General features: G+C 59.9%; 4 protein-coding genes across 4 annotated transcripts in view; 2 read left to right on the top strand and 2 right to left on the bottom strand.

Moving 5' to 3' along the window:
* Window positions 1-106: 106 nt before the first annotated feature.
* bbs8 (TRP protein for flagellar function) lies at window positions 107-8,667 on the bottom strand. Its single transcript, XM_002959274.1, has 13 exons — window positions 8,318-8,667; window positions 8,128-8,199; window positions 7,521-7,616; window positions 6,365-6,549; window positions 5,907-6,105; window positions 4,804-4,908; window positions 4,660-4,692; window positions 4,071-4,291; window positions 3,485-3,569; window positions 2,291-2,425; window positions 1,946-2,046; window positions 1,275-1,371; window positions 107-603 (listed from the first exon to the last, which is right to left on the bottom strand). Exons 1-13 carry the CDS (start codon window positions 8,444-8,446, stop codon window positions 517-519), a joined length of 1,545 nt encoding a protein of 514 aa, XP_002959320.1. The 5' UTR covers window positions 8,447-8,667; the 3' UTR covers window positions 107-516.
* A 376-nt stretch (window positions 8,668-9,043) lies between these two features.
* On the top strand, window positions 9,044-13,170 carry VOLCADRAFT_100758 (uncharacterized protein; the record flags this gene model as incomplete). Its single annotated transcript, XM_002959278.1, has 6 exons — window positions 9,044-9,123; window positions 9,522-9,649; window positions 10,371-10,642; window positions 11,536-11,661; window positions 11,903-12,096; window positions 13,083-13,170. 6 exons carry the CDS (start codon window positions 9,044-9,046, stop codon window positions 13,168-13,170), a joined length of 888 nt encoding a protein of 295 aa, XP_002959324.1.
* Window positions 13,171-14,277: 1,107 nt separating this feature from the next.
* VOLCADRAFT_100757 (uncharacterized protein) lies at window positions 14,278-19,540 on the bottom strand (the record flags this gene model as incomplete). Its single annotated transcript, XM_002959273.1, has 12 exons — window positions 14,278-14,434; window positions 14,665-14,805; window positions 15,111-15,291; window positions 15,515-15,773; window positions 16,244-16,390; window positions 16,793-17,107; window positions 17,475-17,618; window positions 17,724-18,176; window positions 18,627-18,842; window positions 19,043-19,177; window positions 19,256-19,394; window positions 19,437-19,540. The coding sequence occupies 12 exons, from the start codon at window positions 19,538-19,540 to the stop codon at window positions 14,278-14,280; spliced, it is 2,391 nt and encodes a 796-aa protein (XP_002959319.1).
* A 494-nt stretch (window positions 19,541-20,034) lies between these two features.
* Window positions 20,035-20,888, top strand: part of VOLCADRAFT_100756 (uncharacterized protein) — a gene marked incomplete at both ends in the record, with an annotated part of 8,070 nt that continues 7,216 nt past the window's right edge. The window contains 3 exons of the mRNA XM_002959277.1: window positions 20,035-20,093; window positions 20,140-20,448; window positions 20,833-20,865. Of these exons, the coding sequence (XP_002959323.1) occupies window positions 20,035-20,093; window positions 20,140-20,448; window positions 20,833-20,865 (401 nt within the window). The remainder of the gene's footprint in view (window positions 20,094-20,139; window positions 20,449-20,832; window positions 20,866-20,888) is intronic.

Raw genomic sequence — 20,888 nt, 5'->3', positions numbered from 1 at the left:
GTCAGTGGGTAGCGGAAGTGCGTCATAGTATTCATATTTGGTCCCCCCACCGCGCCCAAAAGCGGGAGGTGGGAACTGGCTCATAGCTCGATGCAATGCAGCAGTTATCTTTTGAAGTATTTACAATGTGATAATATGATAACAGCATCGGCAGGACTTTTGGAGATTCCCAAGAAGTATACCGCTCCTTGGAAGATGAGGCAGAGATGCCTGCGCTACCATTGTCTTATGTACCAGCGCCGGCGGAAAAAACGATGGGTCGCCAACCACATACATTCCGAGATCTCGTCGCTCCGAGACTTCACTGACAGTCCATCGAACGTTAACCGATACTTGCCCTCACTACGACGACCCCACAAATTATCCAACATGACATATCGATCAAAGTTTTCTATCTTTATGTTGGGATGGGACCGTTTCTTCAATGTCCCTCCGACCCCAAAGAAGTAAACAGTCTGTTGTGAAAGTCGGCCGTGACCACGCATCTGTCAGTTGGGCTGCCGCACCACATTTATCTTATAACATAGTGAAGTGAGCTTTAAGCTGTTTAAGTAGCTCATGGGATTCGGTGTGCTCAGGATACGCCTGGAGGGCTTGGTTGACCTGCAGCAAAAGGGTGGGGTGCACGAAGTTAGCAAGAAGCCAGCGCTACAGAGATGGGGTGGAGGTAATGTCATGACCATCGAAGAAAATGAGCCTGCCCAGGACGCGATCTATTTTCGAGTTAAATGCCCTTCCTTCACTGGATGCAGTAGACAACCACACCAGGGTGTAACACTTGCAGCTTAAACAGCTGTTTGCTGTCCCTCCCCCATTGAAAAAAGCGCTCATGAATTATCTTCTGTTGTGTATATCCTGCCTTATCAGAAAAGGACATCCTGGCTGAGTGCACAGGCATGCATCAGTCAGGACATATGCCCAGGATGCATCCAAGTAGCCGGGTGCCATCTATATTGTGTTGGAAAGTGACCGGCACTCATATACCAGAGAATGGTGACAGCAGTACTAGGACCCAAGGGGGGTCCGTGGCGCTTTGCTGGTCTTCACACATCGTCCAGCCTCCTCCCCCACCCTCAAAGTGGCCATGAAACTCATCTTGTTGGCCCGTGCTCTCAACCATCATCTCCCCAACCATAATTTAACTATAGCCCCTCCCTGGTAATAATAAACAGCTGTTTTCAAAACACGCACAACCCTTCCCCACCATCCACCTATCACGTTCCCTCTCCTTGCTTCATGTAACCCATGTAACCCATCTCGCGCCCAAACCTTACAAGCTCGAAGCTGACTTGGAAGTCTCCAGCCTTGAAAGCCAGCAACGCCCCATTGAAGAATACCTCGAACACGTGACCGCCCTCACGCTGCCCGGAGCTGAAGCCAAACATGCACACGCAGTTTGAAGGGGAAATCACATTTAAATGTGTCGTATGTGTCTCACGAAAGCCCTTGTGTTTTGACGCAGCTTCTACTTAGTCCTAGACAACGCAGACCGGATTGGCACACCGCAGGGTTGAGAGTGCGCCATCTCACTGGCCAGGCCAGCACTCCTCTCCAAATGAACAAACCTTTCCAAGGCCGTTCCATGGCAGGACCGTTGCAAATGCGTAACCGTTGTGAGCACACTGCACGGCAGCTGCTACCATGGAAGCTGGAGCGAGCAATGGACCCGCAAGAGATCACTCCGAGGGATGGATGCCCAAACACAGAAACGTGGGTATGTGCCAGAAAAGCGGAGATGTGTAAGACCAGGGAAGAGCAGGGAGGCGGATAAACACCGGTACAAAAGGATAGATAAGAGGCAAGCGGGGTCATGGGCAAGAGGGAACGGGGCCATCGGCATACACAGAAAAGGAAAAGGTTGGTGGCTTGTCTTCAGGGCATCCAGCACATTGCCAGCCACTAAGTGGCACAGCACGTATGTACACTGGCCCCCATCCGCCCTCACCGGAAGAGTGCCGCAGCCGAGTCATCGTTGCCCTTGCGGTACTCCAGCACTCCCAAGTTGTTGAACGCCTCAGCGTGATTCGGGTTGAGGCTGATGGCAATCTGGGGGCAGGGGGCCAGGGGCCACAGACGGGGGTTAGTTAGGGGGTCAGAGACACGCAGGGAAGGCAACACGGGAACATGTGGGAGGGGATGACACAGGCACGAAGCATGAGCGGCGCCTGGGCAGGTGAACAGGAAAGCGTGAATACCAAGAGATTAACTACACACTACAGCCCAGCGACAAGTGCGCAGAAGCCAGCAGGTGGTGCTGCTGCTGCTGGACGTGGTGGACCCTTCTTCGCACCTTGAATGCCTGGTAGGCCAGAGCCAGGTCCCCAATGCCCACTGCAGTCTGGCCAATGTTGTACCACACGTCCGGAAGGGTGTTATCGTCCGCCAGGGATAGCGCGCGGTCAAAGCAGCCCAGACACATGTCGTACTGATGGGTAGGACAGGGTAAGGCAGGGCACATGAGAGGTAAAGTTAAGGCATGGTTGGCTTCAGGTTATGTGGCGAATCTAAATGGAAACCGGGGTGCCGCCTCGTAGCTTACAAGGCGCCTGATGAGCAGTGCGATGACATCCGACTGGGCGGTCCGTGTTACCGCGCACTTCTGTACACTCCTGCTCAGCTGCTCTGTTTGGACTGTACTCCGCTAATTGACTGCCCTCGATGTACATTTTCGACTTTGGGTCTTACTGTAGGGTGCTTGGCTACGGACGTCTGTCGGTCAGCCCTGCTGTTCCTGGCCTTGCTTGACGGCCAGGTGTGTATCTTGCACCATCTTGCTTGCCTGTTTACTTCTTTGGGGTCGGTGGGGTAGGAGGGGTTGTTCCAACCGGCTGAGCTTCTTGCGTGGCGGTTGGTTTTATGCTTTATTCTTTGGGCTGGATATCGCTGAGCTGAGGGCCTTGGGTGTCAGCTGCCCCCTCCCTAGTTTGTCCTAGGGAGGGCTCGGGTTCCGCCTGTTTTTCTCTTCCTGCTTGTCACGGTCCTGTTTTTTCACGGAGTTCTTCGCTGCTGTTCTTTGCCGCATTTTAGAGGTTGCGCTTGCAGGGATTCCCTCTTTGGCATTGCTTTGGACGACCGGGCTTTAGGTGTTCTTGTCTGCTGTCCTTGTCAGCTAGCTCCGTTGCCGCACGTTATCCGTTTGTGTGAGCGTCCTCACAGAAGACAGTGTGGCGGGGTGGGGGCTAGGGGGATGTGGTGTTTCATTGTCTTTACTAGGCGGCGGCCAATGGGGAGAGACACAACGGGAAAGGTTGCAAGTAGGGGCCAAGAGGGGTCGGAATAACACCACCAGTGCAGGCTGCTAGGACACCACCGCAACTGGGTATCGAACCTCAACCAAGCCTCCACCCTAGCACCACCACCACCACCACCTGCCCCACACATACGTGTGCGATGTTCCTAGCACATACACACGCGCGTGTGTGCCGTGCAGTTCGGTACCCTGTGCCCTCCCTGGGCCCCTGCCATCCCACCCACCCCCACTCACTTGTGAGGCATAGAAGCAACACAGTCCCAAATTGTTCCACAACTCCGCATTGGTGACGCCCATTTGCAACAGCCGTCGGTAGTAGCTGGAAGTAGGGGGAATGGGCGGGGCGGGGAGGGGAGAGATTGAACGGAAGCAAGGGGAAGGGTTAGGAAAGGGGTAATGGTAGATGAAGACAAAAGATACTCAAGTGCAGATAAACACCGAGCGGGGTTGTGCGGGTCATTACGACAGAATGCAGCCCTTGTACGGCCCGTGGACCCCGCCGTACAGGCCCGTACGGGCTCTCCACAGACCTTTTTAGGTTGACGCAACTTAGCAAGGAGGTGTAACACAAATACATTAAATTTCTTTTGTTATCTATAGCGTTAAAAAGTATCAAATGTGGTACAGATAGCCAAATCGGGTATCGTGCGTGTGTAGCTGTCCGTCCGTCCGTCTGCACGCGGCCACCCACCCTCCAGCCTCAACGTACCCTGGACCCCTTGGACAGACACTCATCAACCCCCCTAGGAACTCGTTCAATCTCCCATCTCAATAAGTTTACCCACCCCCACCCCCCATCCGTGCTCCCGCTCTCTCTCACCGCAGGGCGATTTCCGGCTGGTCTGTGTAGAAGTGATGTGCTGCCAGACATGCGATCGCCTCCACATTAGACGCATCATGGAACAACACGTTCTTGTAAAAGGACACCGCCTTCTCCGCGTCGCCCAGTGCGTCGTACACCCTGGCCACGCCCAGCAGCAGAGACGAGTCCCCAGGATGGGCCCCCAGGGCCGAGGTGTAGTGCTCCAAAGCCGTATTGGGCTTGGGGAAGGGGGAAAGGGAGGTCTTAGGGAGATGCTCACACAAACGAACCCAGACGTTACCCCAATCGCGGGTATGGGGGATGTGGGAGAAGGGGGAGAGAGTTGGCGGTGTGTGATCTTGCTGCCCATTACCCACCTTCACGCATGATCAGCAGACCTCCTGCACCTGACCCTCATCATTGCAGAGCACCCACCTGATGCTCCTTGAGAACCTTGAGACCTGGCCCCTTTTTGATCCCCCCGCTTCCCCCCTCCGATGTCCGAACCGCCACCCTAACCCCCACCACTGGGGTTTGCTCGTCCCTACCTCCACACCTCAAATCCCGCTACCCACCCACACATACATCCCATCCCCCACCCCCATACCTGGTCCATCCTCAGGTATATCTTACACAACTCCTGCACGCAGCTGATCATAACGGCTCCACCGTTGAGACCGTTAGCCGTTGGGCCCAAACCCGCTGCTCCTTGGCCCCCCACCCCTCCAAGCCCCCCGGCCCCTGCTGCGACTGCTGACTGCCCCTGACCTAGTGCGCTCTTGAACTGCCGCTCCGCATCCCGCAACAGCCCCAACTGGTAGTAGCACTTTCCCAGCCGGGCCTTCCACCACCAGTCCTGGAGGCAGGGCAGGAACGGGAAGCAGGGTGGGGAGGGTCAGGACGAGGGCTCACGACACGCAAATCCGTATCGAATTCATATCCCTTAAGCACGCTGCTTGCGTCCCGACCAGGGTTGGACAGGACCTTCCTGAAATGGTCGGGTTGCCGGTTTTCCCCTTCCCATGCCCGTCGGCCCCACCCGATAGCGTTTTTGCATATCTTTCAATTTCTGTCGGGTGCCCCGATAGTCCATCCCAAAACCTGTCGGGTGACGCAAGAACGAAATTTCGCTGTGTGCCGCTTGAAATTACATTTATTCGTATTTTATATGCGCAGTTTCCAGTTCTCAGTTTGCAGTTCACAGTTCTGATATGCACGAACACACACACACACACACACACACACACACAGCAACACATGCACGCCAGCACGTCTGCCTGTGAGCATCGCAACCCGAGCTCTTCACGGAGACCCTTACAGGACGAGGCAGCAAACGTTCGAAAGGGTTATGTAAAGCTGCATATGGTCTTTGTATTAATTGTCAATAAGGTCGAGATAAGGTAGTGTGCCCTTCGCTTATGTATCCAAGCATGGATCCCTGTACAGCAGAGTCAAAGGATAAAGAAGAAGAGGCAACGAAGTGAACGAATGCTACCACTACATTACATATTTCCATCCAGTTATATTCTTAATGCCATTATGTATCGCTGTAGCTGTCCGTCGCCGAAGGGCCAACCGACGACCCACGGCACCCGATCGGGCGGTCCTAGCGCCCCTAACCCTGTCGGGTCCCCCGACGGGAGCCCTCCGGGCCCCGTCGGGGGCTCCCGATGGCCGTTTGGCATTTTCCCCTTTTTTCGTCGGGTCCGCCCGAAAGCATTTTTCAAAGCCTGTCGGGATTTTCAGCACAAGTGCCATTCCTGTCGGGACCCGATCGGACTGTCGCACCCTGGTCACGACTTCCTCCCCGGCCCCCCGGCCGCAAGCCCCCTTGCGCCGCTCCATCACCATCACCTGATACTCCGCCACCTGCGTCGCTAGAGCACACAGCTCCAGCGCCCTCTTCATGTTGTGCTCCGTGTAGATGAGGTAGTCACACAGCACTCGGGCCAGTAGGGGTCTGGCGGCGTACTTGCGCAAGTCCAGTCGATCCACATTGATGAAGGGGCCACCCGGCTCGGAGGCCAGGCTGGCGGTGCCCAAACGAATGAACCTGGGGGGTGGGGGGTGGAGGAGGGGGAGGCCCAGGACGGGGCCGGCCGGGGCTCAGGGGGGCGAGATAGAAGGAGGGGCCGCAACTGAGCCCCTGCATGCGATGCACCTGGGGCCTGTGTCCGGTCCCTTACTGAGTGTTCCTAACAAAGGCCGTTGCAAGGCTGTTCCAACCCCCCTGTCCCTGGAACACCCCGACCCCCAGACGGCAGCCCCCCCCACAAACCCCCCCGGCCCCACACCCGCGCGCAGCCCCCCACCTGCCCGATGTCGTCACTGGGCGAGCCGTCCCTGGCTTTGCGGTCCTCAGCGCCTGCTGCAGACTGGCAGTTCCCGCCCTGCCCGATGCGGAGGTGGTGGGGCGGCTGCTGGTGCCGGGGCGAGCAAAGCCAGTCAGTGGCCGCCCACTGCCAGTCATGGGGCGCACTGCCTGGCTGGGGGCACCCTGGAAGGGGGGAGAGGGGCGGGGGAGGAGGAGAGGGGGACAAGGCAAAGGTAATGGAGCCCTGGTCACAGGGGCGGGTCGGGGTTTACGTGGGGAAGGGAAATCAACACCCGGAAACATCATTGGGGGGTTGGTTGTGCAGTATGGGGGTAATGAATGGCTGCTTAGGTTGTAAGGCCTGGAAGTCCGTCAAGAGGTGGCCCACGCAAGGTACAAATGCAAGCCGACCACAGTTACCAGCGGATCACCCCTCAACACATCCGGGCAACTTGAGGGCTTCAGGGCCCTTTGGGGTCGTCTTTGAGCTGTTCCAGACAGGCAACAAATCGGCACATACAAGTCACGCAGTCCACACCTGGGCCCTAGTAACCCAGAGGCCCCAGCACCACATCGCAATATCGGTGAGTCAGCAGTCAGGTCGGCAAGAGGGAGGGAGAGAGACGGATTTACCCGGTTGTAGTGGCTGGCCGCTGAAAAGGCCTCTTAAGTTGCTGTCGGAGCGCGTTAGCGCATATTTACAGACATGTGCGCCGTACTTCTACAGCTGCTACACCAGCGAGGCGGAGGCAGCGAGACAGGCTACCGCCCTGACGGCGGACCTCGGACCACCTCCACCTCCACGCACACTCACAGAGGGCCACACTGCACTGCTTGACTAAGGGGACGGAACCACGCGGACCCAAATCGGACACACAAGACACAACGGCTTCGTTTCATTCTTCCCCCTCCCCTGTCTCCGGCTGTGCTGCCTCACCGCCCCACCCGGTTACCTGCCCTGTCCGTCCAGTGCCACCCCTCGGACCCAGTGACCCAGGAGGACACGTGTCCCCCTCCGACCGAGTGTAGTCCCTCAACCCACCCCAAGGCCCCAGAATGATCGGGGCGCCGACCATTGAGGAGCCTTGGCGGCTCCTTCCCTCCATCCCTCGCGGCCCTCCCTTCCCCCCTGCCTGCCTGCCTGCCCCCCTCACCGATCCGGAGGCGCTGGTGAGAGGTCTTGACAGGGAGGTACCTGGGCGGGGCACCTGAGCCACCTGGTGCTCGTCCATGAGCACATCTGCAACACCCTGAGGGTGGAGAGGGCGGGTGGAGGGGGACGTGCATCAATCAGGTGGCGTAACCAAGGTAAGAGTGAATACAGGCATGCAGGCATCCGCTGTTCCAATTGCCGCGCGTGTCATGGGGGTTCCCATGTAGTCGTATTAATCAACAATGGAAATAGTTGTGGATGGTGGTTGTGGGGGTTTGGTGGAGGCATGGCCGAGCCTGGATGGTGGGGAGGGGGGTATGGCCGAGCCTGGCGACCAGACACATGAACTTGATCTCTTCGTCCCTGTCTACCAGTAATTGAGTGCGAGGGCTCACTAGCAGCATCCTGTACGCAAGGATGCGTTGGCAAAACCCAGGCTTTGTGCGCGCGACTACGGCGGAGTCGTTGCATGTGGTGGCGCACGAGGCCAGGATCATGGGTGGCGTGGAGGGGAAGTGCTCGCGATGTGGACGGTGGCGCTAAACAAGACCTTCTCGTGCCTAGAGACGTGAGTCCCCAACTACCATTTCTGCCGGCGACCAGCTTACCTCCTCCTCGATCTCCAGGTCATCGATCCAGTTCTTCAATGTCAGAGCCCGTGTCTTAAGGTACCATACCGCCTAGTTGCGACAAGAAGTCCAGAAGCCGAAGCTTAAGCGCATGTGTACGGTCGTGATGTCTGTAAGAGCATCGTCCAGGCATGAGAGGAAGCAAAGCCCGTCCCCTACGTCGGCATACCTGGTCGTATGGATTCTTCTCTAAAATGCCGGTGCATAGCTCGATGCAAGAGTCAAACTTTCGTCGCCGCAGCCTGCTCTGTGCTAACCATACGGGATTGACGCCATGAGCTTGCCCTTGCTGCTGCATGACTCCTAACTCGGGGCTTCTGGCGTCGCGACGCGCGGCCCTTGCGCGCCCTTGCCCCTCAGGCTCGCAATCCTAGGAGCACATATTTTTGTGAAAAATAATTGAGAACCTTCTCCGTTTATTTCCAAAAGTCCGTGACTATCTCGGGCACTTGTACGTAAACGACTTTTAAGGCACAGAAACAATGCACATGTCTTTTGTTGATAAATTTAGAGTGGTGATCAACTCATAACACGTGAAAAGAAAATGCATAGGATTCAGGATGTCAGGAAGTGTTCGGTGGTAACCGAAATCGCCTACGGCAGGCTGACATCATGTACCATGGGAAACCTGCATGCCGTCCTACAATACGCAGTTTGTAAGTGCAGCATATCGTCAAATCTATAGACAACCCAAAAATCTGCTGGTTTGTGTCGACAAAGGACCAAGCCCTTGCAGCCGCAGGCCCGTTTAAGACAGTCGTTGCAACGCCCAATTGGTCCTGGACAGTGACTCCGTACATAGTCTAGTGCATTTTACATTTGCCTTAATTGCCGATCGATTGATTACGGTGATGAGATAGGGCAACCGGGCTTGTGGCAAGCCAAGCCAACCTAAATGCAGCTGCAATCAAACTGGAGCGCTATTGGTGTAGGCAAAGGCATACACCAGTGGAGCTTGGGATCATCACAAACGAGGTAAGCTGTATTTGGTGGATAACGAACTTTTGCTGCCCACGGGTCGGAATTAAGCAAGCGCAACACCAGCGAGCATAGTTAAACATCTTAAACATTGACAGGAATTACTTGGCGCTGTTAGTGGTTGCGTTGGGGTCCTGCCCAAAGGGTGGTTGCCCGGGTCGTGCGAGTTGCTTTGGAACGTCATTATGACGGCTGGGTTCATGAAATGTGGCACCCACATACACATTACGTTCTGAGAGATTCCTAAAGACAATACCGAGCTTGGAACTCTTGCGTCTTCAAGCCTGCAAACGCCCTTGCTCACATTGGGTGGGAACCTAGCAGCTGCGTGACCTCAGCCGGCCCGGCTACTTGCTCCGTTCAACGTGACCGTGCATTGGACTTTGCTTTCGCAGCCTCCAAGCGAGGGTGTTGCTGCTGCCCGGGGCGTCTGCGTCACTGTCGCATCGACCCGTCAGACAGGCGCAACTCGGTATCAAAAGCCGCCTCAAGTCACACCAGTTCTTCCAGCTGACCAGCAGAGGTGCGGAAGGCGTTGGGGAACGGGCTCCTGAAACGTGAGAGTTATAACGGAAGGGGCCCCGAAACGGAATGGTGAACCCGAAACGCAGCCCGCGTTTCGTGGCTGCCTTCGGGCATCACTTTGGTACATTATGCTTGCACGGCAGCAATCCCCGTCTGTGTTATCCCCGTATGTGATTATCTTGACCCAGCTTACCAGCTGCTAGCTGCCTTCACTGGTGGTTTTGCAGTCCGCGCGAATCAGAGTTTCAGAGGTCCTACGTGACAGGGCAACAATGTACGAATGGATGCGTAAGCTACCCACTTACCCATACAGCGATATCCCGCAGTCGTCCAAGTCACCAAGTTGGGCCCCACCAAGGCACCTCTGGTTCCACCGTTCCACCGGATACAGTGGGGACCCAGTCCGGGAGACCAGATGCAGGTCTTCCGCATTCCTTCAACTTCGGATTCCGCAGGCCGACCAAGAATTCCATTATGTCGACGACCCATAGCTAGCTGTACCCGCACCCGTACCCGCACCCGCACCCGCAGCAGCTCGTCCCTCCTCATGGGGCTGCATCTCGTTGCTATCTCGGTTGCATTGCCTGCTGTCGTGCCGTACATCACAGCGTGCCTCCACCTATGTCCACGTGCCCGCTTAGGCCCCACCAACCATTGATCCTCCCTACCTTCCCACCTCGCCGATGATGATGTTCACCCTCCCTGACATGACACCCCAGTGTGGTCAGTAGCAGCAGCAGCATCCTCCGGAAGTGGCAGTGGGCGCCACAACAACAACATGGTGGTGATGGGGGGCTCTCTTCGGGGTCCAGAGGCGCAGCAGGCAGTGGCCACCGCGTCGGCAGCTGCTGGAGTGGGCACCGCGATGCAGCAACAGCAGCAGCAGCTGCCGCAGCAGCCCCAGCAACTCGCGGCTGGACCCGTTTCGCCGTCTTGCATTTCGTTGAGTGTTTCCTCCGGGGCCGTGGTGGCTCCAGATCTGGATTACACGGTGAGCAGTGGGCATCGCTGTGGCGCGTTGGGTCGCGTTGGAAGGGGGGAAGGCGAGGGAAGAGAGGCATGAGTGTACGTTTCTGACACGCAGTGCCTACGGAGGGGCAGTCGGCTGTCGACATGACGCGGTGAAAGTGAAGGACGTCCTTGCGCCTTCTGCAGCTGTTCCGCAGCTGCTTAGCCACAGCCGTTGCAGCCACATAAGGGGGGAGTCCAGGAAGGGGCTTTGGGCGGAGCTTGGCAGGGTATGGGAGGGCTGAAGACGCATTTGTGAGGTTGTATTGTGTCCTGCTGTCAACTAGATTGCGGCCGCCAGGAGACTTCCCTTCCCGCCTCCCAGTGGGCTTATTTCCCAGTGGGGCGGGGTGGGGGGCGGGGCGGGTTTCCTTTCCGGGGCCGGTGTTCCCGTGTTGTCGAACCCCACGGAGGCGACCAACAGCCATTTCGCCGGGTGTTGACCCGGCGAAATGGCGGTTGGTTGCCGTACGCGGAGTGGTAGGGGTTCGGCAGCGCAATGGGCGAGTGAGAAAGTGGGCCCAGGCATATCGGTTCCTGGTAGGCACCGTACCTGACCCGTCTAGTCCTGTCCGGCAGGCGTACGGATGTCCGGCGCGGGTACGGTCGAGGCAGACAGGGTTGGTGGGGGAGGGGATGATGCTGGCTGTCGCGATGGGGGTGCTGCTCGTTCCGATGCTCCTTAGGACTCAGCGTGGGGCCCCCTCCTCGTGTGGGCGCGCAGGTGACCAGACAGCAGGTGACACCGTGCAGGTGGCTGACGGGGCCAGACGGGTCGTGTACATGTGCTGCACTGCACTGCGCTGCACTGTACACACACCGCGGACGATGATGCGGCTGTCACTGCCACTGCTGTTATTGTTGTCGTTGTTGCAGGTGGTATTGGACATGCTCCATAAGAATGCGGCTGCCAACCAAGACGCCTCCCACGGGGGCGGTGTGGTGCTGGGGTTGACCAGCCCGGTGGGGCCCACGGACATGCTGGATGTGGTGATCGGCCAGGTGAGGTTGGATGGGGGTGCGGACGGGCGGCCAACCTGTTGGAGTTGGGGCGTCCAGGATGGGGACGTGAGCGGAACAGGGGGGGGCTGGTGGCGCGGAAAGGGAGGGCGCGGTTGCCCCTAAACACAGTACAGCCGCGTTTTGATGCCGTCGTTGAACTCGCTTTGAAAAGCATAGGAAAAAGCATAAGCTCGCCCACCGCCACCGCCATCTTCGCCTCCGTCATTCTATCCCGCCCCAGCTCAACTTCAAGCGCCTCCTGGCATGTGCTCGCAACAAGCTGTGGTGGATGACCCCCGAATGGCGCACCGCCAGCTGGGCTCTGCCGCCCGAGACGCAGTTCCTGCTGGCGGAGATGGCCGCTGCGGGGCCTTACGTGGTGCTGCTGCCGCTCATCGACGGGGACTTCCGGGGCACCCTGAGACCGCCGGCAAAGTGAGTTTTGGGTCCGATGTGCGATTTGAGGGGTGTTGCCAGGCGGGGGGACCCGAGGGGGGAATGGATGTGATGTGGGTGGGTTGGGGGGTGGGGCGGGCGGGCGGGGGGGGGGGGGAAGCGGAGAGAACCAGTGAGCTAGAAAGTGAGCGGAGGCGACCGGGCCCGGGACCTGATGAGGAGTCTATTAGCGCTGGATAACGACGAAACGGGGAAAACTGCTGGAAATGTGGGACGGGGGGACGAGCGACGGCGGGAGGTCGGAGGAATGCCCCAGAAATCGGAGCGCAAGCGCCGGAGTTAGCTCCCCCGCTCAGTCGAGGCCCCCGGGCGGCCAGGCAGCCAGGGGGGAAAGACGGTGCTCGGGGGGGGGGGCCCGGGGTAATACCGGTGCAGTGGGGGGAGGGGGGAGGGGTATGGAGAGCAACTGAAGGGCCCGCACCGTCCTGTTGGGGGCCAGCACAGCACGGGAGGCGGCGGGTAAGGGGCCCGGGTATGCGGGTGGGGCCTCCTGCCCTCCCCCAGGTAGGAGTGACCGAACTTCCCCCGGGAGAAAAGAAACGGCCCCGCAGGGAAACTGCTTTTGGACGACACCGACCGCACATGCGTCGGGCGTAGCTAGTTAGGATTAGATGCACACACACACACACACACATATACAGAGGGCCGCACACAGCGAGAGGTGCGGGAGGGGGCTCATCCTCAATTGAATGAGAAGTTGAAGTCGAAAGCCCCTAGAGCGGGTAACCTCATCTGGCCGGACGCCAATACCAAGGCCGGTGCGGGCGGTGGTGGTGGTGGTGGTGGTGGTGGTGGGCGAGGTGGTACCGCGTGGCAGTGAAGCTGCGCGAGGCGCCCCGCGTCCCACCGCCCACCCCACCGGCACTGGGCGCAGTGTGGGGTGATCCCTGACGGCGACTTCGGACGTTCTAGCTCTGACGACCAGTGCCCTTGACAGTCCGACCACCGTATACAACACGGTATAGCCCATCCAGTGACGTGAATACGGTCAAAGTGCCTCTTGAGCTGCTAACCGATATTTCCTACATCGGCTACACGGTAAGGGACAACTAAGGACGACTATCGTTGTTACAAACCACGTTGTCTTCTAGCATACGATCGTCTCACACATACATACATACATACATACATACATACACACGCGCGCGCTCACGTGTGTGACGTCTCCTTCCCGGAAACGACACCGTTTCCACCTGGTGCCTGCGGGCACACGAACACGTCCGCACACGTCCGCACCCACCACTGACACGTGACGACGGCCATGTACGACTGTGCTCGACTTGAGTCATCTGCGTGCGCTGTGTCATCTGCGAAGGCTGTGACGTCACCTCCGTTTGCTACCCACTTGCTACTGCGTACTAGCGGCAGGCTGTTGAATAACACCCACCTCCGAATGGTTTGCACACGTCTCGTCTAGAACACACTTTCAACCTGCACCGCCATCACCACTTCCACCCCGCCCTCCGCAAGCGCGTACATCACCCACCACCGAGGTCATCCATCCATCCATGTATTCCTGTATCCTGTATTCCACAGTCAGACAGTTGTCAGTTGGTGTACTGTACGGCCATATCCTTTCAGGGTTCTCCACCATCACCTTCACTACCAGAGACCCTCCCCACCCCCCTCGCACCGCCCTTCCCCTCCCTCACCGCCCCTCCCACCCGAGCGTGAGTCCAGTGGCCTCATGTGCACCACCTTCCCTCGCACCACCACACGCCCCTCTACGGCCAATGTCACCCTGATGCGCCGCCTCTTCGCTCGGGAGGAAGTGATTCGCGTCGTGTGTCCCCACCTCGCCCTGCCGCCGGGCAATGTCCTCCTCCTCCCCCGGGCCACTGCGAGGTCCCCCCCCCAGGGTGCTGCCCCCCACCCCACCTGAGTGCCCGCATCGCATATCAGTTGGGCCGCACACACCCACCTACGCATCGCATATCATGTACGACATGGCGCAGTGACGAAGAAGACGAACACGTTGCTGTCGTACATTACAGTCGTGCAGGATACCAGGACCCCTTCCGCCCCCACGCTGTCCCCTCCGGGAACATCGCGGACGGGAACACCTCGCGAAGGCTGCCCCGGAAAGGGGTCGAAACCCACCGTTTCTCACCCCCCCGCCACCCCCCACACACTTTTCCCCGCGGAACTCCCCACTCGGCCTCAGCACTGCGTTTGCTTCTGAAAGTTGTCCATGGTCAGGTTGGCGGTGAGTGCGGGTATGCAGTTGAACTTGCGCACAAAGGTCTCCACCTCCCGCGCCAGCCGCTCCCGTGTGAAGGTGTTGGGAACCAGTTCCATCCGACCACCGCCCGTGTACCTGCCGCGGCCGAGGTGGGGCCGGTCTTACGCGCGTGTGTGTGTGTATGCCTCTATGGATAGAGGAGGTAGCATGGCGGACGGGAGAGATGTGCTAGATGGCTAGCTCCCCACTTGAGGAGCGGATCTATCTATCTATCTATGCCTCCATCCTTTCCCACTGGTCAAGTCCTTGTCCCACCTCTTCTGGGCCCCTTTTATGGCTCGCCAACACCCGCTCCGGTCCCCTACCTGAACACGAGCAGCGCTGCCGGGTCGTCCGCGTGCTGCGGCTTCAGAGTGAAGGTGGTGGGTGCGCCCGCAGCCTCCGCAGCCGCGGTGGCCTCCGCAGTCACATCCACCCGGTAACCGAACAGGCTGTAGCAGGCCTCCCTGCAGCCCCACCCACCCACCCGGGGGAGGGGGCGACCGAGCCGGGGGGTCGGCTAGAAGCAAAACAAGTCGCAGCAGCAGACCCCACCTCCCAACATAACTCAACTTCGCCGAGGAAGGGAGGGCGCATATCAAGAAGGGGCGCATCCGCGCTGCAAGGCCAAGTCCCCGTCCTACGGGTGGTTTAATAACACCCACCCACCCAGCGGGGCCAGGGGGCGGGAGCGGCCTTCCGGTCAGCCTCTCGCGGCAGTCCGGTCCCCCCAACATCCCTCTCCCCCTCCCCCCCCCCCAAATACACACACCTAAAGACCGTGATTCGCTCTTTGAAGACCAGCTTCAAGCGGCTCATGGCCTTCTCGCACTCGTCCACCTTGCGCCGCAGCACCGTGATCTCCGCGTCTTTCACTGCGATGGCCACACCGCCACCGAGCGCGGGGCCCGGGATAGCGGGGGGCTGCGGCGGCGGCGGAGCTGCTCGGGCCCCTGGGGAGGGGGGGGGGCAGGTAGAACGAGGGGATCACAGCATGCAGATGTACGGCGAAGACTCCGCAAGAAGGAGCCGCGCTACATCCCCAGACTACTTCCCAAAGGACTTCAGAAGCACCACCACGCCCTTCGCGCAAGCTGCTAGCCAGCCAGGATGCTAGTAGCCCCAGCACCCAGATCAAAGGGGCGGGTTGGGAGTCCCTAGACTTGCTCAACTGACCTTGCGCAGCGACCACCTCCACGTTCTCGTCCGCGGGACCGGACGGGACGGGCGGCGGCTGCGACTGCTGCTGAGTGTTCGCCCGCTGCAGCGCTGCCTCCAGCTCAGCCACCTGGTTCCGGAGCGCGTCGTTCTCCGCGGCCAGGCGGGTCACTGCCGCCTCACGCGCCTCCTGTCGGGCCGCCAGCTCCGGGTTATGGCGCAGGTGCAGCACGCGCACACCACCGCCGCGGATGAGCTCACCGCGGCCCAGTCGCTCCTTTGTGTGCCAGTGCAGTCAGGGCCCGAAACAGCAGCAGCAGCAGCAATAACAACAGAAGCGTCATCTGCCCTATGGCGGTGAGGGAATACGCGCATGGATACACCGCCGTCCGGATGCGAGCCGTCCGGGAATGGCCCAGTGTCCCGACATCCGCGGCCCCTTCTCTTTTCCTGAAGGGAAGTACCTATCCCCCTTCTTTAGAGGGAGTAGGAGTTTTAGAGCCTCTATGAACATAAAGCCGCGTGAGTGTTTGGTTGTCCTGTATGTATGTACGGGGGTAGGTAGTATTTCCCGCACACCCCTTCCTCCACCGAGCAGCAGCTCGATGGCGGTCCTTCAGAGGGAGAGGCGTTGGCTGTGTGTGGCTGCCTGGGGTGGGATGGTAATGATGTGCGGTGGTGGTAGTAGTGCCCCAGTGGAGGTAACAGTCGCCGCCCGGGGCGCCGCCTTGCCTGCAGCGATGCCACCTCTCCGGCCAGGGCGTCCGCCTCCTTCTCCAGCTGCTTGACTCGCTGTTCCGCCGCCTCGGCCCGGGCGGTGGAGGCTCGGGCGGCCAGGGCCTGGGCCTCCGCGGCTGAGGTGCTGGCAGCCACCTCCAGCTGCAAGGCCGACACCTAAGAGAGAGTGTGTGTGTGTGTGTGTGTGTGTGTGTGCGTGTGTACGGAGCAGATGTGGAGGGGTGGGGAGGGGTGGGGAGGGGGTTGCAGCCAAGGGACCGCACACCGCACGGAGGGAGGCTCAAGAGTGGATATGGAGTTTGCAGTCCGTCGGGAGGACGCGAGAGTGGAGGGCGGTGTGTGCATAATGCCCTTGTTACTTCTTTCCCCCCTGGAGGGAGAGCCCGGTTGGAGAAAGGGAGTTGCAAATCCTCACTCGGCATCTCCTTCGTTACACGTGTTGTATCTATCGGTCGAGGAGGCTGGTGGGGCCCCACGAGAAGGAAAGACGCGTATGAGTGAAGCGGGGGGCCGCCGGGGGGTGGTGAGAGCAGCCCCTGCCGCTTTCTCCCCTCGGACCTGCTTTTGCAAAGCCTCATTCAGCTTCTGCAGCTGCTCCATCGCCGCCGCCTGCTGCCCCGCCAGCAGCCGCCCGCTCAGCGAGCCGGGTTGCGGCGGCTCTATCCGCCCACTTGCCGCCGCGGCCCCGTGTGGCCCCCCGCTGGTGGTGGGGCAGTGGTGGGACAGTGCGGCCCTCAGCGCGTCCCGCTCCTGCTCTATGGCCGCTGACCGCCGCTCAGCCACTCGCTCCGCTGTGAGGGAGCGCTCCAGGCGAGTGCGTAGGTCGGCGAGCTGGGACTGCAGCTCTGCGGCATAGGCCTCCGAGCCGCTCGCCTGTTGTGGGGTAGGGGTGGAGGGGAGGGAGCGACACCAGGGACAGTCACCCAGAGGGGGGAGGGGGGGCTCCAGGTGGAGGGGGGAGACGAACACGCGGCGGGGCAAAGCAAGTCAACAAAAAGGGGCGGAGGAAGGAACGAGCGAAGCAAGCCTGGTCAAGTCTTTGCGAAGTCAGGCGGTACAAGTTTGAGCTTCGGAGCCTCCTTGAGGAATACTTCCTTGCGGGCGAGATGGGGACCTCATGGGGGAATGAGGGAATACCGCGGGTAGTACAAAGGTGCACTCAGGTGGGGTGACTCGGGGATAAGTGGGGATACCGACGAGTCTGCGCGCGCAGCAGTGAAATATGATAGGTGTCTCGCACCGCGGCACGCAGCCGCATCAGTGATTCGTCCTGCGCCTTGACGGCGGCGCGTAGGTCTGCCGCCTCCTCCGCCAGGGCCGCCGCTGCCCGGGCCACCTCCGCTGTCTGTGTAGCCAGGGGGAGCCCGGGGGCCACTCCCACCACCTGCACACGCACATACAGATTGCGGTGAGCGGAGTGGCGGGTCGCTAGGTGGAGGTGGCGGTGGAGGTGAAGGTGGCGGTGAGGGGATCCAGCACCTCATCCCACCTTGACGAGTGTGGGCCAGGCTGCACGGAGGGCCTCAGGCAGCGCCCCTACCGCCTCCGCGTCACCACTCGCTCCGCCAGCCCCGCTTCCGCCTCCGCCGGCTGCACCTGCCCCTACCGCCGTTGCCGTGGTGGCTGTGCCGCCGCCGGCTGTGCCAGCCCCCCCGGTGCCGCTGATCTGGCCCAGCGGCAGCGGCAGCTGCGGCCCGACCTGGCGGTCGCCTCGGGGCCTACCGGGGCCCGCAGCTGCCGCGACCTGCGCCTCCGCCTCCGCCAGCGCCTCCCTGGCTGTCCGCAGCTCCTCCTCTAGCAGCTGCAGCCGCACGTGCTGGGCGCTGCTGCGGAGAGCCGCCATTTCGGCCTCGTAGCGGCCAGCCCGTTTCCGGGTTTGTTCTAGCTCTGCCTTGAGGCTGGCCGCCTGGCTGCGGACCTCCTCCAGCTGGGACTGGGTCACCTGCGCAGATCACAAATATCACCGATCGAACCACCGCCCCCGACCGGTGCCGGCCATCGCCACCACCACCACCATTACCACAAACACACAAGCAAGCGTACTGGGACAGTCATTGCATGTGCGGGTCATGTTACTAACATGTGGGTGCGGGAGGGGCCGTCCGCCACCGTGGGGAGAGGCAAGTGCATACCCGACGTGGGCGATAACGTCTCGTGCCGTGTTGGCACTGGGACCACTGGGAAGAAGCCTTGTTGTTACACTTAATCCTTCCCCCTAGACGGGTAAGAAAGCGTTGGACGAGACACACATGTCCCTCAACACTAAATATTTCAATATTCATAGTCCAAGTCCCCAAAAGGTCGGACCCAGATCGCCTAAAATGGCATCGTCATCGTCTTCCGGTGGGTTGGTGAATGGCTGGTCGTCTTCTCGGTGGTGGTACGACTCCACCTTGAGGATCTCCCGCTCAGTCTCCACCCGCCGCTGAGCCGCGCGATCCGCCAGCTCGGCGTTCCGACAGGCCATCTGCGCCTCCGTCCTAACCGCCTCCATCTCCATCCGCAGCCTAGCTGCGGCCGCCTCTGCCTCCGTCAACATCTTGGCCTGCTCCCCCCGCTGCTCAGCCAGCAGGGACTCCAGGATTGCCAGGCGTTGAGTCGAAACGGCCTGGAGTTGGCGGGAGAGGGTAATTGGAAACACGGGGTGCTTGCGTACGGGCTTTGCACACATGGGGGGATGCACTCGCTGGGTGGGCGGGCGAGTGCGCGCGTTGGGGATGCGCAGGGCCTTATGTGTGCCTGTACGCCGCTGTTTGGTGGCGCGTTTTGCTGGTCCCGTGCTGTATCGTGTCCAGGCGAGTTGCGCACCTCGCGCTGCTTAGCCGCTGCCAAGTCCTGCTCCAGCAGCAGGGCCTTGTGCAGCTGCTCGTCGAGCTGCCTGTGGAGGTGCTTCAGGGGGGCAGAGGGGCCGCTCGGAACGGCTGCTGCGGCTGCCTTCAGCGCCTGCGCCGAAGCGGGAAGGGGGGGCGAGAGGTCCTGTTGAGGAGGTCTTCGGTCGCCTAGGTACAAGCTGCGCCTGACCTTGTTTTCTGCTGTCAGGACTGCTACCAGGTCGTTCTTATCGGCGAGCTCCTGCTGCAGCTTCTCCGAGCGGCTGCGAGCCTGAGCTAGCTCGTCTTCCAGCTCCTTAATCTGGCCGAGAGAGGGACATGGCTGAAATCTACATAGGAGAAGTATGAGTAGTGGAACTTCGTCCTTGTACCTTTCCGCCGCGAATACGCAAATAATCCATGAGGCCGTCGCCGGAAGGCATGCACGAGAGCCTGCGCAAAGAAATTCCGCGCAGGCCTTCGCACTTGCCCTCATGCGAGACCCTTTTGCTTCGTATACAAACCTGTCAAATGTAGCTGAAGGAAGCACGGAAGATGCCGGCGTCGACAAACCCAATGCTTGGGGCAATTGCCCGCCGGGCGTCTGCAAGGCCAATCGTGGCCTTTTACTCGCATCTACCGTGCCAGGCTGCATTTCGCTTGGATAAGGGTGTTTCATTCGTGATGTCTCTTTGTCGTTTTAGCGCACAGTGCAGAATTGAAATCCTCTGAAGCGAACGTGCCCGAACCACCTGAGCTTTCTTTGTGACATGGCGTCCGGTTAAAATCATGCGGTAACTCACCGCTTGTGGACGTTTGGTTTCGGAGTACCTAACCGATTAAAGTCATCACACGCGACAAATCTTCCTCGCACTATGAATTTGTACTTTGCTTTTGCTTTTTGTTTTTCATACTTAGGAAGTCCGAGGGCGCTAATGGAGAGCTGGTGTTGCGTCTTGAATCGGGTGCACCCGGTGTCAAGGGCTCTGTATGGAGCTCGGTGCTTTACGTCGCCGCTTCATGGGATCCATACGAGCTCGTGGATCGCGGTGTGGCTGCAGCAGCTGCCTTGTCGGGAGGTGCCCGCCCGCGCAGGGCCAAGGTGCTGCCGGCTTCGCTGGATGGCTTCGGGTGGTGCACCTGGGACGCGTTCTACAGCACCGTCTCCGCACGCGGGCTAGCTGAGGGCCTTAGCAGCCTGGAGGATGGCGGCGTATCGCCCCAGTTGCTGATTATTGATGACGGCTGGCAGGTAACGCCCGTCCAGGCTGGTTGGGAGTTGAGGGGGACGGACACGGCCCCAGATACGGTGTGGCTGCCGGCATGCCCGGTTGTGGAGCTGGCAGTTGCCGTACGGGAGGGTACGGAAGCTAGGGGGGTATCGTGGTTTCGCTGGGTGGGGAGGTGGGTGGCTGGGTGATCCGCGGGTGTGAAGTGGTCACAGCACAGCACACTACAGGGGTGTTCCCAATCGGACTCTCTTTGACGAGTGGAGCAATGTACGACATAACACAGCGCAGCTAACGGCCAATGTTCTCCCCTTACCCCTTCCTTCCTCCCTCCCTCCCGCGCTCGCTCGCTTGGCAGTTGTTTTACCTGGCTTTGCATCCCATTCCGCCCCGCCTCGCACGGCCTCTTCCCCACCCTTTTCGAGACACACACACACATATAGATACACGCACACACATACAGACATTCGCATTTCTTCCGCCCCTACAGATGACGGATGTTGACCCGCCTATGCGCCGTACGCCCGCTGCCGACCTGGCTGACCGGCTGCATGTGGAGGGGGAGCCCAGGAGGCTGCTGGAGGCCACCCAGGTGGGGGGTGGGGGGTGGGGGGG

Source organism: Volvox carteri (assembly GCF_000143455.1).
Source record: "Volvox carteri f. nagariensis unplaced genomic scaffold VOLCAscaffold_151, whole genome shotgun sequence".
Taxonomy (NCBI): domain Eukaryota; kingdom Viridiplantae; phylum Chlorophyta; class Chlorophyceae; order Chlamydomonadales; family Volvocaceae; genus Volvox; species Volvox carteri.
The sequence above is the reverse complement of the archived record's forward strand: the minus strand, read 5'-3'. Positions and strand labels throughout refer to the sequence as shown.

Excerpts from the sequence above, each read along its gene's own strand:
- bbs8 (XM_002959274.1), bottom strand. The coding sequence starts at position 8,446 with ATGCAGCAGCAAGGGCAAGCTCATGGCGTCAATCCCGTATGGTTAGCA. Across the intron at positions 3,570-4,070 it reads CAGCCGGAAATCGCCCTGCG|CTACTACCGACGGCTGTTGC; the intron begins GTGAGAGAGAGC and ends CCCTACTTCCAG. Across the intron at positions 2,047-2,290 it reads TGGCCTACCAGGCATTCAAG|ATTGCCATCAGCCTCAACCC; the intron begins GTGCGAAGAAGG and ends CCCTGCCCCCAG.